Source organism: Parus major, chromosome 5, assembly GCF_001522545.3.
Source record: "Parus major isolate Abel chromosome 5, Parus_major1.1, whole genome shotgun sequence".
Lineage (NCBI taxonomy): Eukaryota > Metazoa > Chordata > Aves > Passeriformes > Paridae > Parus > Parus major.
The window spans coordinates 6,484,473-6,499,512 of record NC_031774.1 but is presented as its reverse complement, the minus strand read 5'-3'; the positions used below and the strand labels follow the sequence as shown (position 1 = coordinate 6,499,512).

General features: G+C 59.5%; 4 protein-coding genes across 4 annotated transcripts in view; 3 read left to right on the top strand and 1 right to left on the bottom strand.

Moving 5' to 3' along the window:
- The first annotated feature begins 1,959 nt into the window (after positions 1 to 1,959).
- On the top strand, positions 1,960 to 3,427 carry LOC107205278 (interferon-induced transmembrane protein 3-like). The gene is made up of 2 exons (XM_015629608.2): positions 1,960 to 2,385; positions 2,873 to 3,427. The coding sequence occupies exons 1-2, from the start codon at positions 1,975 to 1,977 to the stop codon at positions 3,068 to 3,070; spliced, it is 609 nt and encodes a 202-aa protein (XP_015485094.2). The 5' UTR covers positions 1,960 to 1,974; the 3' UTR covers positions 3,071 to 3,427.
- A 2,167-nt stretch (positions 3,428 to 5,594) lies between these two features.
- LOC107205279 (dispanin subfamily A member 2b-like) lies at positions 5,595 to 6,811 on the top strand. The gene is made up of 2 exons (XM_015629609.3): positions 5,595 to 5,783; positions 6,390 to 6,811. Exons 1-2 carry the CDS (start codon positions 5,595 to 5,597, stop codon positions 6,546 to 6,548), a joined length of 348 nt encoding a protein of 115 aa, XP_015485095.1. The 3' UTR covers positions 6,549 to 6,811.
- A 449-nt stretch (positions 6,812 to 7,260) lies between these two features.
- LOC107205469 (interferon-induced transmembrane protein 5) lies at positions 7,261 to 8,764 on the top strand. The gene is made up of 2 exons (XM_015629847.3): positions 7,261 to 7,640; positions 8,350 to 8,764. The coding sequence occupies exons 1-2, from the start codon at positions 7,482 to 7,484 to the stop codon at positions 8,566 to 8,568; spliced, it is 378 nt and encodes a 125-aa protein (XP_015485333.1). The 5' UTR covers positions 7,261 to 7,481; the 3' UTR covers positions 8,569 to 8,764.
- Positions 8,765 to 9,797: 1,033 nt separating this feature from the next.
- Positions 9,798 to 15,040, bottom strand: part of PGGHG (protein-glucosylgalactosylhydroxylysine glucosidase) — a 9,547-nt gene continuing 4,304 nt past the window's right edge. Inside the window, exons 6-14 of the mRNA XM_015629579.3 lie at positions 14,418 to 14,568; positions 14,031 to 14,142; positions 13,589 to 13,661; positions 12,993 to 13,129; positions 12,626 to 12,759; positions 12,375 to 12,470; positions 12,155 to 12,252; positions 10,544 to 10,755; positions 9,798 to 10,457 (exon numbers count right to left, since the gene is read on the bottom strand). Of these exons, the coding sequence (XP_015485065.1) occupies positions 10,393 to 10,457; positions 10,544 to 10,755; positions 12,155 to 12,252; positions 12,375 to 12,470; positions 12,626 to 12,759; positions 12,993 to 13,129; positions 13,589 to 13,661; positions 14,031 to 14,142; positions 14,418 to 14,568 (1,078 nt within the window). The 3' untranslated portion in view covers positions 9,798 to 10,392. The remainder of the gene's footprint in view (positions 10,458 to 10,543; positions 10,756 to 12,154; positions 12,253 to 12,374; positions 12,471 to 12,625; positions 12,760 to 12,992; positions 13,130 to 13,588; positions 13,662 to 14,030; positions 14,143 to 14,417; positions 14,569 to 15,040) is intronic.

The following is a 15,040-nucleotide window of genomic DNA, read 5'->3' as shown; positions in this document are numbered from 1 at the left end:
GCGGGCGAGGCCATGAGGGGCGCGGGGGGGAGCCGCGCCCCCGGCCCTGTTCCCGGCCCCGCACGGCGGGAGAGCGGGCCGGCGGCGAGGCGAAACCGAAGGGGGTTTCCGGCCCGAGGGGACGGAGGGGTCGGCGCGGCTGGTGACGCGGGCTTCGGCGGGACCGCCCCCCGATCACTCCCCCCCGCGGCGAGGATGGTACTTCCCGCCCGGCAGCGGCTGCAGCGGCCGGCCCGGTCCGCAGGGGGGCGCCATCCGCAGTCTCGAAGCCCGCTGGACTCTCAAGGATCCCACGGGATCGGGGGTGGGACCCCCGGGATCGTCCCGGGAAGATGAGATCCCTGGGATCATCCCCCCGCTGGGAGCGGGGATGCCATGGGGGCTGAAACCCCCCCCCCCTCAATGCCCACTCGCTGGGTGCAGAAATCCCACGGGGGCTGGATTGCCAGGATCGCCCCTGCTGGACGCCGGGATCCCCAGGATCCCCTCGCTGGATGCAGAGACCCCGAGGGCCGCGGCTCTGCTCAGCCGGGCTGGGACCGGCCACAACTCACTGCACTGTTCTTCTGCGGGCTGGCTCTTCCCTCTGCAGCGCAGGGGTGAAAAACAACGGGACTTTTCCCTTCCCCTCCCCATCCCACAGGTTGAGGCAGTGTCCCCGCCTCGCTGCGGCTCAGGCTAGGGGCAAAAACACGGGAGAAATCCGTTATTAAAGGAAGAAATACACTCACGGCTGGGAAAACTAGAGGGCACCAGTGCCCTGGGCTGCGATTCCCAGAAACCAAATTCTAGTTTCCAGGGTGGAGCAATGCTTGTTCGGTTTATTTAATCAGAAACATTCCCGGAGTTGCCAGGAAAACGTTCCGGGACAGCATATCCTGCGCATTCCAATGTAATAACACAGTTCACGCACTCTTAACACCCTGAAGCCTGAGAGGGGGATTCCTCTAAGGGGGCGCAGCCGGAGCTTTCCAGGGATCCCAAATGGCATCCCCAAAAAGTGGCACCTCCTGGCATCAAGCCTGCATGTGTGGGAGATGGAGGTGGGCTTGGGGATCCAGCAGGATTTGAGGACTTCACAGGAATTGGGGACAGAGAAAGAGGGAGGGGTGGGAAAGAAGGGGATAGTAAAATGGGATATAGAAGGGGTCAAGAAAAACAAAGGGGCAATGAAGGGGACAAAGAAAGGGCAAGAAGTGAGGGGAAAAAAGGGAAGGAAATGTTGCCATTTTGATTCAATAAACTGTATTATTAAGATAGTAACAAACGTTAATAGTTAGCATTAGTTGACATTAGTAGTAGTTATGCTAAGGCTTGGTAGGCCATATGTAACCTGCAGATGAACTGTATAGCAGATATTGCAATGTAAGCAGTGTAACCAAGAGATAATCTAAGGAATGTACCTTTTGGCAAAACTTAAAGGTCAAAGAGATAATCGTACCAAGTAGTGAAAGAAATTAAGAAATTATGATGATGAAGAAATCATGTAGAAAACATACAAAAACCCTGTAATTTTTCTGTGGAATGGGGCTCTGTCTTTGGACGCTAGTCCACAGGCTCCCGGGCCCTCAATAAAGCACTGCATAAACGACTTCGGTTGTTTGTGTTTTCTTCGGATCGGGCAACAGAAAGAAGAGGGTAAGGAAAGAAGCAGGAAAAGAAGGGACAAAACAGGGGGAGAGGGGTAAAAAGGGACAACACAGCTGGAAAAAAACACAAACAAACAAACACCCCCAAAACCAAAAAAAAAAAAAAAAAAAAAAAAAAAAAAAAGCAGGAAAGAATTGGGTGGAAGATGAAGGGAGGATATGGGGCAAAAGAAAGGGACAGGGAAACAAGGGGGTAAAAGAGAAAGGAAAAGAAAAAGAAAAGGGAAAGAAAAAGGGAAAGAAAACGGTGAAGCCAAAAGGGGGCAAGGAACAGGTAAAGATGAAGACAAGGAAAGAAGCCAGGAAAGGGGTAAAGAGAGGGATAATGCAGACAACAAGGAAAGCGGGCCCGGGGCTCTCCCCGCCGCGGAGGAGGAGTCTCCCCTGCCCTTATAGGGGCGTCCGGAGGGGCGGCCTCTTCCCGCTCCGTCCTAAATCTCTGAGAAACGAAACTACGGCTGCGCCCTCCCCCCAGTGCCTCCATCTCCCGAGCCACCACCACGCGTTCCCCAGGTGTCGCCGCCAGTGTCCCCGAGAGCCAGGGATGCAGCAGCAGCTGCCGCCGTACGAAGTGCTGTCGACGGAGGTGAACATGGAGGAGATGCCCCGGAGCACGACGGTGCTGATGGAGGAGCCGCCACGGCCGCCCCGGGACCACCTGGTGTGGTCCTTCTTCACTACCCTGTACGGCAATTTCTGCTGCCTCGGCCTCCTGGCGTTCGTCTTCTCCGTCAAGGTGGGGAGCCCGGGGGAGGCACCGGGGGTGGGGGAGGCACCGGGGGTGGGGGCGGCCCCGGGGACCCCACTGAGTCCCTCACCTCAGGGACATCCTTAGAGCCCACCGAGCCCCCAGCCCAGGATGCCCCATTGACCCCACAGAGTCCCCGTGGACCCCACTGAGCTCCCGGCCCCAGGGTGACCCATGGACCCCGCAGAGCCTCAGTTCAGGGGTGTCCCATAGACCCCAAAAGCCCCAGACCAGAGGGTGCCCCATGGACCCCACAGAGTCCCCTCTTCATGGAGCACTGACCCCACAGAGTCCTGGCTGGAAGCTCTGGGGACGGCCGGGGTTTAGGGTGAGGAGGGAAGTGGGCATCTCAGGGTATCCCCGGTGTTTTGGGGGGATTCAGCCCAGCCTGCCACCTCTCCCACCCTCCCACAGCCCCGAGCCCTCCGGGGTGCCCCGCTCCAGCGCCCCTGACTCTGCCTCTGCCTGCCCCCAGTCCAGGGACCGCAAAGGGTTGGGTGACTACAGCGGGGCGCTGAGCTACGGCTCCACAGCCAAGTATCTGAACATCACGGCCCTGGTGATCAACATCATCATCATCATCATCGTCGTCACCGTCGTCGCCGTGAGCGTCGCCAAAGCCACGAACTCCCCACACCAGTACGGGTACAACCCTTTCTCTGGCCACACTTAGCCCCTCCTTGCCCCGCGGGCTGTACTTCCCTCCGCGGAGCCTGCCAGGAGTGCCCTCCGGTCACCAAAACTGAAAATTGACAATCCACGTGCCCCCACTCCGACCCTGCTGGTGTCCTGTCCCTCTTCCCTCCCCACTCGGAGCTTTTGTGGGGCCCTTGCTGATGGCTGCCCTCGCTGGGGGTGTCTGGAGCTGGACACCGCTCCCCAGAGAGGAGCTGAGCATCCCCAGCTCCGCTGTCGCCTGCTTGCTGCTCTGCTCTGGGTCTGGAGCCCCAGCTGCCTCAAAATAATTCTGAGGAGAAGCACCTGGTTCAGAGAAACCCTGGTCCCTGAAATAAAGGTTTATTCCATTTTTGCCCCGTCTTGGTTTCGTATCATGGGGAAGTGGTTTGGGGTTTCCTCCACAGCAGCTCAGCCGGATGAGAAACATCAACCCGTGGGATGTGCCTGGGGGAGGGGGAAACTGTCCCTCATCCCAGAGACAATGCTCAGAGGACACACCAAGCACCACGATAAGGATCATGCCAAAAGTGTGGCTGGAACCTGATCCTTGCCGGGGGAGCAGCCCCATCATCACCTGCCCTCAGGAAGGGCTGGCAGCAAGCAGAGCTGAGGGCAAGCTGGCTTTGGTGGGATGAGATGTGCAAAGAGCTTGAGCAGGATGAGCTGCACTGGGATTGTGTGAGTCAACAGGGCTGGAGAGGCTCCCAGAAGGAAGGGGCTGGTGTCTGCTGCAGCTCCATGCCTAATTGTCCCACAGCGGCTGGATTCCAAGGCTCCCCCCTGCAGCCAGGTGATTTGGGATCCTGCTATGGCTCACAGCCCCCACCCCACTTGTCTGGAGCCTGGCTTTCTCGGGGACGGCTGCCCATCTGCCTGCAACGGGAAGCAGGGAATGAATTCCGTGTCTTGCTTCGCTGGCATGTGCAGCTTTTGCTTTCACTATTAAACTTATCCCAGCCCACCAGTTTCCTCACATTCATGTTCCAGCTTATCTCCTCATCCCACAGGGGAGGGAAGTATGGCTGGAGGAAGCCACACCAAGCACCAGCCGTCCCTGTCACTCGGCTGGAAGGGCCAGCAGGGCAGTGATCCTCGCGCCTCTGGACTGCCACATGTGCCACTCCCGGCCCAGCTCCGGCAGAGTCCGGAGTGACCCTGGCAGGGACATGGAAAATCCTGGCTGCAGCCCTTCTGGCAGAGCCTCAGCTATGCTGCTGGCCTGGTTTCCCCCTTCCCCTTCATACTCCTTGCCCTCAGCAGGCCCCGGTGCTCGGTGCTGGAGCCCTTCAAGGATGGGAACAAAACTGTGGTTTTCCCTCTCCTCACGAACGTTGGGCTCCTGCCAGGACACCACTCTCGTAAGATGTTAGAAATCTCACTCACAAACACAGCGGATATTTGTTGCAGGATCCCTGGCACTGAGCCTCTGGTGAATCATTTTTTGCTCTGCTTTTTTCCTGGAAAACACGGGCTCCTTGCTGCAAATGGGATCTGCTGCCTGCCCAGCCCTAGGCTTGGCCTGCCCAAACCCCAGCACATCCAATGGGAACTCACAACAACAAAGGCCATCGCTCAAAGCTTCTCTCTTCCTCCTTCTCCCTGTTTTTATCAACAGTTTCCAGCACAAATCCAAAGGGCAGCTTCACACAAGCCAACATGGAAAAAAATCACCCTTTCCTAGCCCAAACCAGTCACCAGCAAAGCCTCCCTGTCTCCCTCACACCTGTGACCACTCCAGGCTGCTGTGGACAGCTCCCCCCAGCCCATCTGTCACCAAAATCCGGGAAGAGAATAAAAACCCTCCAGCACAATGTTTGTAGTGACAGAGAATGAGGCATTACCCTGTTCTGTCCAGGATGTGCCATGGAAAACATTCTATCCATCTGTAGTTCCCTGACCTGATGTTTCCCATATCTATACAGACAAAAAACCCAAAGAAATTCTCGTTCACCGGTTTTAAATTACACAATTCTTAGTATTTGATATCCTATCAGTCCTTGATCCCTTCGTATTCGATGCTAATTTGGTCCTCATTTTTCAGTTCTCCCACCAACTGGGATAAATTTCCCAGCCCAATTGCCCTTAACCAAGCCAGAGAGGTGATGTTGGTTAATACTCACTATTGGTCACTTACCTCCTCTGTATCTTCTGACTTCTCCCAGTCTGTGGATGTTCAGATCATCGGACCTCTCCCGGTGGACAGAGTCTTTCAAGGAGAAACTTGAATTCCCCTCCCCCTGGGCAAAGGCGAGCAAACACCTGATTAAAGTTACATTAAAAAAAAAATTAAATTTGTATCATTTCCAACATCCCAAACACCCCCTCAAGTCCTCTCGGAGCCTCCCAAGTCCCCATAAGCCCCCCACGGGTCCCCAGAGCTGCCCTGCATCCCCAAACTGCTGGGGGATGGGGTGGGGGTCCCGGGGGGCCGTGCCCCTCCTCCCTTCTGCGGGGCGGTGCGGGGCTGCTCCCCCGCCCTGAGAGCGCTCCCTTCCCGTTCCAGGCGTTCATTCCCGGTCATGGAGCCCAGACAGGCGGACGTGTCCATCCCACTGCAGTCCTCCGGGTGGGGAGCGGCCGCCCCCGGCCCCCGGTCCGACCCGCAGCCCCGGGACTACGTGCTGTGGTCGTTGTTCAATGTGCTGCTGTGGTGCTTGCTGGGCGGGCTGGGCTGCCTCGGCTTCCCACCGCTCGTCTTCTCCATCAAGGTGAGGGGGGGACCGGGGACCCCCGCCAGACACCCCAGATCTAGTCCTGATCGGCCCTGGGACCCCCACCCAGACTGAACCCCAGCCTGCCCCTGCCAGGACCCCCCGACTGAGCCCGGCACGGGACCCCCGACCTGTCCCGACTCCCTCCCCAACTCCGGACCTCCCATCCAGCCCCACCCGGGACCCCCCGACCCAGCCCGACTCGGACCTTTCCCTCACCCCGGGATCCCCCGTGCCCCCACCCCCCGCCCTCCCTGACACCACCCTGCTCTCCCCCGCTCCTCTCCCCGCTGTCTTCCCCACCTCCAAACCCCTCTCCCATCCCCGGATTCCCAGATCCACTCTCCCATCCTGGACCCCCAGTCTGGTCTCCCATCCCCGACGCCACCCTACCCTGGGACCCCCAATGCTGTGTGTCCCCCGCCCCGAGCCTGCACCCCCGAGTGCCGGGACTGCGGGGCGCTGCCCGGTGCCCCACCCCGTGCCCTGGGTGACACGTTCCGGGGGTCCCAGCACAACCTCGCTGGGAACCTCTCTCCCCGCGGCTGGGTTGGTCCCCCAGGCAGTGCCCCACACACACTGAGCCCCCCGTTTGCCCCCCAGGCCCGTGACTGCAAGTTCCTGGGGGACCTGGAGGGTGCCCGGCGTCACAGCGACCGCGCCAGGGTGGCGAACATCATCTGCTCCGTGGTGGTCGTCGTCGTCTTGGTGATCTTCATCACTGCCTTCATCATTATGGCTTCCACACTCCGGGCCACCTGACCACCCACCGCCCGGCCACACCCGCGGGGTGCTTCCCCCCCTCCTCCTGCCTCCAAAATGTGCCCGTGCGGGGCAGGGGGGCGGAGGGAGTGACCCCCGGTCCCCTCGCTGCCCACACCGCGGGTGTCCCCGCACAGCCGCGGGAGGGGACGTGGCGGCCAGGTTGGGGGCAGCCCCCCGCCCCGCTTTGCTCGGCTCACGCGTTTCCCGGCTCTTGTGACACACCTGTCAGCGTTGCCACCAATAAAGTTCGTCCCGCCAAACCCCCTCGCTGTCACCTCAGTCACCGCTGGACGCCGCAGAGCCCTCGGGCATCTTTGTGGCGTCCTCCTCCTCCTCCTCTTCCTCCTCCTCTTCCTCCTGCTCCTCTCCCTGCCTCGGAGCAGAGCGCTTCCAGCCCAAATCCCTGGGAAATTTCTTCCGCACGTCTTGGGCATGGCAGAAAAAGGAAATCGAAGCCCCTCCGTGTGTTTTGGGCTGCCCACGCCCCCCACCCTGCAGCCCTGTCTCCCCGCCGCTGCCGGAGAGCCCCCTGGATGTGGCTCTTCCACCTTTCCCTATTAACTTCCCATTCCATCCATCCGGCAGCCCCAAAGCGCTGCCGAGGGAGCGGTCTTACCTGCGCAGCACACCTGGAGGGCGGGGTTGGAGGTACCTGTGCCAGCCAGCGCCGTGGTGGTCCTGGGCTCCGCCTCGGAGTGACCCTCCTGCGGTGTCAGAGTCGCGCTTGGAGCCACCCGTGCTCCTCATCCCGCGAGGAAGGCTGGCTATTAAAAGCCATCCCAGCTTCTCTCCCAGCCCAGCCTGTGGGACAACCACATTCCTCAGGGCTGTAATTTCCCAGGTTTATATTTAGCGGAGCAGGGATATAAAAGGGGTGCCGGCCGCGCTCCTCCGAGGCTGCCGGAGCCGCGGGTGTCCCTCTCCGTGCCCATGGACACCTCGTACCCGCGGGAGGAGCGGCCGCCCCCCAAGCGGGGGCCGCCCCCCGCCGCCCCCGCGCCCCGCGACCACCTCATCTGGGCCATCTTCAACACCCTCTACATGAACTTCTGCTGCCTGGGCTTCGTGGCACTCGCCTTCGCCGTCAAGGTACGGGACCGGCGGCACCGGAGCGCTCGGGGGCTCTGGGAATCCCTCCCCACGCGGATGCCAAGGGAGGGGTGCCCAAGGAGGCACCGAGCACTTGGGAAAATTCCCGGGTGGGCTGGAGCGGGCAGATCCCAACAATCTCCATAGGCAGGTGACACCTGCCGCTGGTGAATCCTCCCTGCTTTTCCTGCCACGGATTCCGGAGGTTGTGGGACAGCCTTGGATAACCACAGCCCCCTGCCCTCCGCCTGAGGAGCAGCTGCCTGATCCTAAAAAGTTCCGTGGGGGCTGTGACACCTCCACCCCTCAGCAGGAGCAGCTCCAGCTCTGGAAAGATGGGGACAAGCAGGGTCCAGAGTCAGAGAGGCTCCGGAGGAAGCAGGAGGGAAAAATCCCAGTTCCAGCTGGACTAGACTGGGATAGAAAGATTGGGACAGGCAGCGGCTGGAGCCAGTGAGGTTCTGGATGAAGCAGGAAGGAAAACACAAGTGGGAAAGGATGTGGGGCTGGAGGGGAGTAGGAGCAGCCTGGGATGGATGGATGGATGGATGGATGGATGGATGGATGGATGGATGGATGGATGGATGGATGGATGGATGGATGGATAAATTGTGGGTTGCAAGGGGCACAAAGCCCTGGAGCAGGATGGGCCTGCAGGGAGGGGGTGCAAGAGGGGGCTGAGGGAAGAGTCTCTCCTCTGCTGTTGCAGGCTCGGGACCGGAAAGTGTCCGGGGATGTGGAAGCTGCTCGGCACTTCAGCTCCAAGGCACGGTGCTACAACACCCTAGCCACGGCGGGCAGCGTGGTGCTGCCACTCCTGCTCGGTGCCCTCATTGTCACCGGTGTCATCCACCTCTCCAAGCTGGCCCAGGAGTCCGTCGGCTTCTTCACCTACCAGTTCAGCGGGAGCGACGATGAGGACCAGTGACCCAGGGTGGAACCTCCTCTGCATCGCTGGTGGCCCCCCAAAAAGGCCACCACCCCTCTCTGCCACACCGCTCCCCAACCCCACCGTGAGGGCATGGTTGTTTTTGTTTATCCTGTGGGTTTTTTTACCTCCCATTATCCCGTGTGAAGCCCCAGATTCCGTGGTCGCTATTTACATCATTAAACACTTCACACAGCGCGAGTTTCTGTGTGTGGAAAGGGGCAGGGGGTGCCAAATGGAAAACATAAACAGGGATTTATGGCTCCAATCAGGCTCCTGGCAGACAGGAGACACCGTCATTCCCACAGCCCTCAGGGCCACCTCTGGCCACCGGGACCCCCAGGACCAAGGAGGGGAGGAAGCAGAGAGGCTCCTTGGGCCCCGTGGGGGCAGGATGAAGCAAATGGGGTGTCCCCTCTGCACCCCAAATGGGAGCTGAGACCTCCGAACTCATTACAGCAACACAGACATCCCCAGCCAGTCCCAGCCAGGACAGGTTGGGATGCACCCCCAGCGCTCCCTGCTCTCCCTGCCTGGGCTGGAGACAGCTCATTTTGGGGCTAAAGGACCCCTATTTTGAGGATAAACCCCTTTTTCTGCCAGCTAGCCCTGGCTCAGACTGCGGCTGTGTCGCAGCCCCATCCAAATCCCGGTGCAGTGCACAGGGCTGGGGACAGCACGGTCCCTTTGTCCTGCCAAGAGCCTCTAATTAGGGGCTGGCGGCTCTGATGAGGCCGGAGCAGAACCCAAGTAATTACACGGCAGCGGGAGAGTCCCTGCTCCAGCCCTAAGCATTCCCAGATGCTTCGGGGCACGGAATAGCCGCGGGGCTTTTTATAAATCGGGCCGAGATTCCTGGGGTTGGTTTGGCCAGGACAGACCCCTCGGGGCAGGGAACGCCTTCGGCTTTCCCTGCTCCCACCCAGGACTGCTCTGCACGGCCCCCAGGATGGGGAGGGTGTGGAGGGGAGGATGCTGCGCAGCCCAGAGTGAGGGGCTGAGGGCACCAAACCCACTCTGTGCAGGCACAGAAATTCCTTGGGATTTTCTGGGACATCAAAAACGCCCTGAAGTAAACCCACAGCAGCTCTCTGCTCGTCCCGAGGCTGCTCAGGCATGGAAAAATGCTGCCCTTGTCACCATCTGACAGGATAATAGTACAGATCACCGATGTCCAGACTTCCTGCAGCCCTTCAGACGCCAAGTGAGAAAGGATTTAACTCCAGAACTGCTTGAAACAAGAAGGAATAATGTAGATCAGGGTTTAAAAACATGTGAGGGATGTTACACACCAAATAACAGGAAAGGAGCTGTGAGCTGCCCACACGGGGTTAAAAGGATTTCGGCTGCATATTTTGGAGTAATGGTTACTGCCAAAATATCACTCATCTGGTGAAACAGCACTGGCTGAGCCTCCACAGCCCCTTGAGCCCACAGAGCAACACAGGGGGAAGGCAAGACCCAGGGCAGGACACGCTGGAGGAGCTGGAGTCAGGATCCTGGAGTCAGGAACAGGCTTCCTTACAAACACAAACATGCTGAGAGCACGAACAACTCCTGGATGTTTAACAAACACGTTTGAAATGGTCATTTTCAGGCTTGGTTTCCTCTTCTGCACCAAGTAAGGGATGTGTGGAGGGGAGCGGGGGACTCAGATGTGGTGACAGTTCCAGCCACTCTCTCCCCCTGGGCCACAAGGACAGGTAGCACACACAGTCCTGGGTGGGAAAAGGCCTCATGGCACCCCCTCTCCACTCCTTCTCCCCCCTCCACCAACATCCCAGATCTGGGGCTCCAGTGGGCAACACCCGGATCAGCCAGAGTTTAGAGGGTCCTGCTGGGTGACCTCTGGATCCATCCAGGTGCTGTGGGGAAGGAGACGCTCTGCCCTGCAACAGAAAAGCTTTGTGTGACACATGGGAATGGTTTCTTCCCAAATTATTTCAGGGAGCAGGTCTGGGCACTGCTGCCGTACCTTCCCACAGGGGAAAGCGCTGTCCTGACTCCAGCACAGCTTCCAGGGGGGATGCTGGAGGGTCCCGGGAGGTCTCAGTCACTTCCATCCTCATCTCCTCCCTGGTGATGGTGACCTCCAGTTTGTTGCCCAAGTAGGAGACGCTGGAGATTTTCAGCTCGGCAATATCGTCGGGAAAGGCAGGATCGAAGAGGAGGCGGGACCTTGTGATCCTGGAAAGGCAGGAGCGCATCAGGGTGGGAATAGCAGGAGCCACAGAGGAGCCCAGCCTGGGGGCAGGGAGCAGCCACCTCTCCAGGCATCACCGCCTCATGCACACCAGAGGAGCCTGAAAGGGTCCTCGGTGCATCCAAGGATCTCTGGGCAGATCCTGAATGCACTGATGGAGCACCTGGTGAGGAGCTACCAGGGCCATGATCCCACACCCCACCCCAAGACGTTCCTGTCCCATTCCAGTTCCACAGCTGGGGCCTGGGGTTTCCATAGGGTTTGATTTCATATTCAAAAACACAACTCAACTCCCTGCTCCGGTTCAGAGCTTGGCTTCAGCAGCAGCTGTGCTGGCAAAACTTTGGGAATGCCCTGCTCCTCTCAGAGCAGGTGACCCTCAGACACCCACCTCAGCTCCCACTCCCATGGGATGGAGGGCTGGAAGCTCAGCACAGCTCTTCGTGCTCCTTCCCCAGAAACAATGGAGCAAACATCCCGGCTCTCCCTCCCTCCCTGAGCCAAAGCCAAGCTGCCTGTGTGAGCATTTGGGTGAGGGAAAACAACGGCCCCTCTTGTCCCTGACCCAAATCCTGGCACACGAGAGCTCTCCACCAGCAGCTCCAGAATGCTGAGAGGGCTTGAGGGACTGGAGAGGGCTCAAGAGAGGCTTGGGGACCTGGGGAGCCCCAGTGCTGCACAGGATCCGTGTCCTAGGGCGGGAAAGGCAGGAGCATGGCTGCACAATGCCATCGCCACCTCTGGAATCTGGCCAGAACCCCAAAGCCGTGGCCTGAGCCTGTGCCACGAGGGACCTGACCTGGCACACACCGGGCACCTGGAGACCTCCCAGCTTGGCCAAAGCCGAGATTTCCAGCTGGGAATACGGCAGCTCACACCCAGCTCTGGCAAAGAACGGGGTGGGTTTCCCAGCAGCTCTGGCCACACACACGGAGTGCAAATGCGTATTTAGGGCTGGGAGTTTTCACTGGGAATCAAAAAGCTTGATCCAGCCTCATTTAAACCAGGAATAGGCTGGAGAGACGGCGGCTCCAGGGTGGAAACCACCACAGCTCTGAAATTACATGAACAGCTCCATGTTTTCCCAGGATATTTTAAAGCTGAGGCGATGCCTGCCCAGGGCTTCCCTCCAGGGAGGCTCCCGGAGCCGCATGTGAGCAGGGAGGCCACAGTGAGGCTGCAGGAGGTGTTTCCTCACCACATCCAAAGGAGACAGGATGATCTTGCTGCCAAACCAGAGAAGAGGCAGGGAATGGCATTTTGCTGCCCAAGTGTGACCTGTAATGAGCCTCTCACCTGTTCCCAACTTTGTTCCAGCCAAACAGGGACATTTTAAGGAACAAGTGGTTGCTTGGGAGTTAAAAGTGACACAACAGGTCTCACCTGAACCCTGTGAAGCCAAAGAGGATGACCTGCAGGAATCCACCCATCCCTGTCAAGAAGTTCACGGCTCCCGACCCATCCGAGTTCTCCACCCAGACCTGCTCCAGCACGAGAAAGAGACGACGCAGGAGTTGGTTTGGGATGCTCCAGCAGCTCTGTGGGCTTCAATCCCGTAATCACCTGCCTGGGAGCAGGAGGGATCTGCAGCCCCACCACTCACTTTGAAAGGCTCTGTGATGTTGCTGAAGCACTTTTCCAGCTGGCTCCAGGCTCTCTGCAGCTCCTTCAGCTCCAGCCAGCCCACGGCAAACATGCTCTGCCGGAGAGGGAAAGGTGACAGCACGGTCCAGCAGAGTCACCTCCGCCACCCCTCCGACCCAGAGTGAACATTTCCAGGGCACATCCCAGCTCTGCTCTGTCCCCTGGATGGATGGAGACACAATCCCAGGCTGGGCTCTGCCCTCTCCTCACCCAGGTCATGGCTGGCCCAGCCGGGTCAGTGACGGGCTCGTACATCTCCAGGTCGTTCCTCCGGACCTCGGCACTCATGGGATGCATCAGTGGGAACCCCAGCAGGACCACATCTGCCTGTTTCACCGGCTCACCTGGGGACAGGGCTGGTCAGACGGGGAGCAGTTCCCAAATTTCCTAAGTTGTTGAGCCCACTGATGAAAAACAATCCAGTGAGGCAGGAAAACCACCCCAAGCCCAGCTTCTTGCACTGCTGCAACAGCAGGGACTCTTCTTTTGCCATTCCCAGGTCTTCAACGGCTGGAATTCTGATCCTTCCAGGATTAAAACTGTGAGCCATGGCTGCTGCTGCTGCCTCTCCACTCACCTGGGCTGTAGCCATCGTACTCAGGGTGATATTTCCTCTCCTCATCAAAGGGCACTTTGATTTTCCTGGCATGGTCCTCCCACTCCTCTGGCACCGGGAGCAGCAGGTCCCGAGCCATGTCAGTGGCAAAATTTAAGCTGGAAAGAAGGAGGAACAAGGTTTTATGTCAGGGATGGGTGACAGTGAAAGGAGAGAGGGGACAGAAGGAGCTGCAGAAAAAGCTGCTGTGGAAGAACAAGAGGCAGAGATTGAGTCAGGGGTAACAGCTTCCATCAGGGATCTGGGAGCCCGTTCCCCTGGCTGTGGATGTCTCCAGCTGGCTAACAGCATAGACACCCATGGAATGCCAAGGGAGAAGCCCTGCTGTGAATGGAGATCCCTCTCAGCCTCATGTGAACACTGAACAGGTTGGAGGAGCCAGGGGAGCCCCCACTCTTCCTCTGACTGCAGAGGGGTGACAGGGAGAACGGTGTGAGGAGAGGGAGGAAGGATCCCCTTGGGAGCCCCACTGCTCCCATCCCTGCAGAGTGCCAGGTGGAAGAGCAGACAGACAGGCCATGCTTCCAGGTGCTCCCAAGAGGCATTCCAAACGTTACCTGCGCCGGGCCACGGCATTGGTGTAAGCAGAGTTATCCACCTGGCTGTGGTACTCGTCTGGGGGCATGACACCTGGGGGGACAGGGGGGGACACCTCAGCACACCCAGGGGCCCCCGTAGCTCTGGGCCCCTCCTCAGGGACACAGCTGGAGGAAGGGGACCCTCCTGCCCATCCGGATCCTGCTGGCAGGATCCCACACAGTCCCAGTGGGATGCTCAGTGGTGATGCATGGTGCTCAAGATACAGCTCTGGCTGGTGCATGCAGGCACCTCATCCTGAGGGCATCCTGAAGGGGACCTTCAAGTCATGGAATCCCAGGATGGTTTGGGTTGCCTTAAAGCTCATCCAGCTACACACCCCTGCCATGGGCAAGGACACTTTCTGCTAGACCAGATGGCTCTGAACCTCTGCTTTCCTCCCCACTCCCATGGCAGAGGTACCTCTGATGTGGTAGAGCTGGTCCTCCTCACTCCACACCATCCTGCTGCACCAGTACTGAGCCACAGCCTCCACCAGCTCCCAGCCTCCGTCCTCCCGGAACAGCTTCTGGTCCTGGGGCAAAAACAGCGACATGAGGGAGACTCCACCAGACCCGAAGTCAGCAGGAGGATGGAGAGGAGCTCTGAGGAGATGGAGGGAGCAGGAGGAAAGACTGGCCTGGTTTGAGCCAACAGGATGTTGAGACGCCCACAGGAGCAAGGAGAGAGAAGGCAGGGCTGCAGGAGGGAGCCTGCAGAGCAGAGAGAGCAGAGTTCCTCAGGGAAGGGACAGTGACAGTCTCCAGGTGTCCTGCCACCAGGCCATCAGGTGGAGCACCCTCCCTTTACCTGCGTGGTGCAGTAATACTGCTCAAAGGCCATCAGGACATCCCCGGTGACATGGATTTCCTGGGCTCCATAGATCTCCTCAGGACACACTTCCCGGCCAGTGGCTGCGCTCTCCCACGGGAACTTCGCGCCCTGCCAGGAGAAGGCATTCCTGAGCACATCACCTCGTGCTGCGGCCTGCTGAAACAGCCCGGCATCCCTGGGGACAGGAGCTGGTGCCACCCCAGCCCCGCATCCCCCTGGGGACAGGGACTGGTGCCACCCCAGCCCCGCATCCCCCTGGGGACAGGAGCTGGTGCCACCCCAGCCCCGCATCCCCCTGGGGACAGGGACTGGTGCCACCCCAGCCCCGCATCCCCCTGGGGACAGGGACTGGTGCCACCCCAGCCCCGCATCCCTGGGAACAGGGACTGGTGCCACCCCAGCCCCGCATCCCCCTGGGGACAGGGACTGGTGCCACCCCAGCCCCGCATCCCTGGGGACAGGGACTGGTGCCACCCCAGCCCGGGATCCCCCTGGGGACAGGCGCTGGTGCCACCCCAGCCCGGGATCCCCCTGGGGACAGGGACTGGTGCCACCCCAGCCCGGGATCCCCCTGGGGACAGGGACTGGTGCCACCCCAG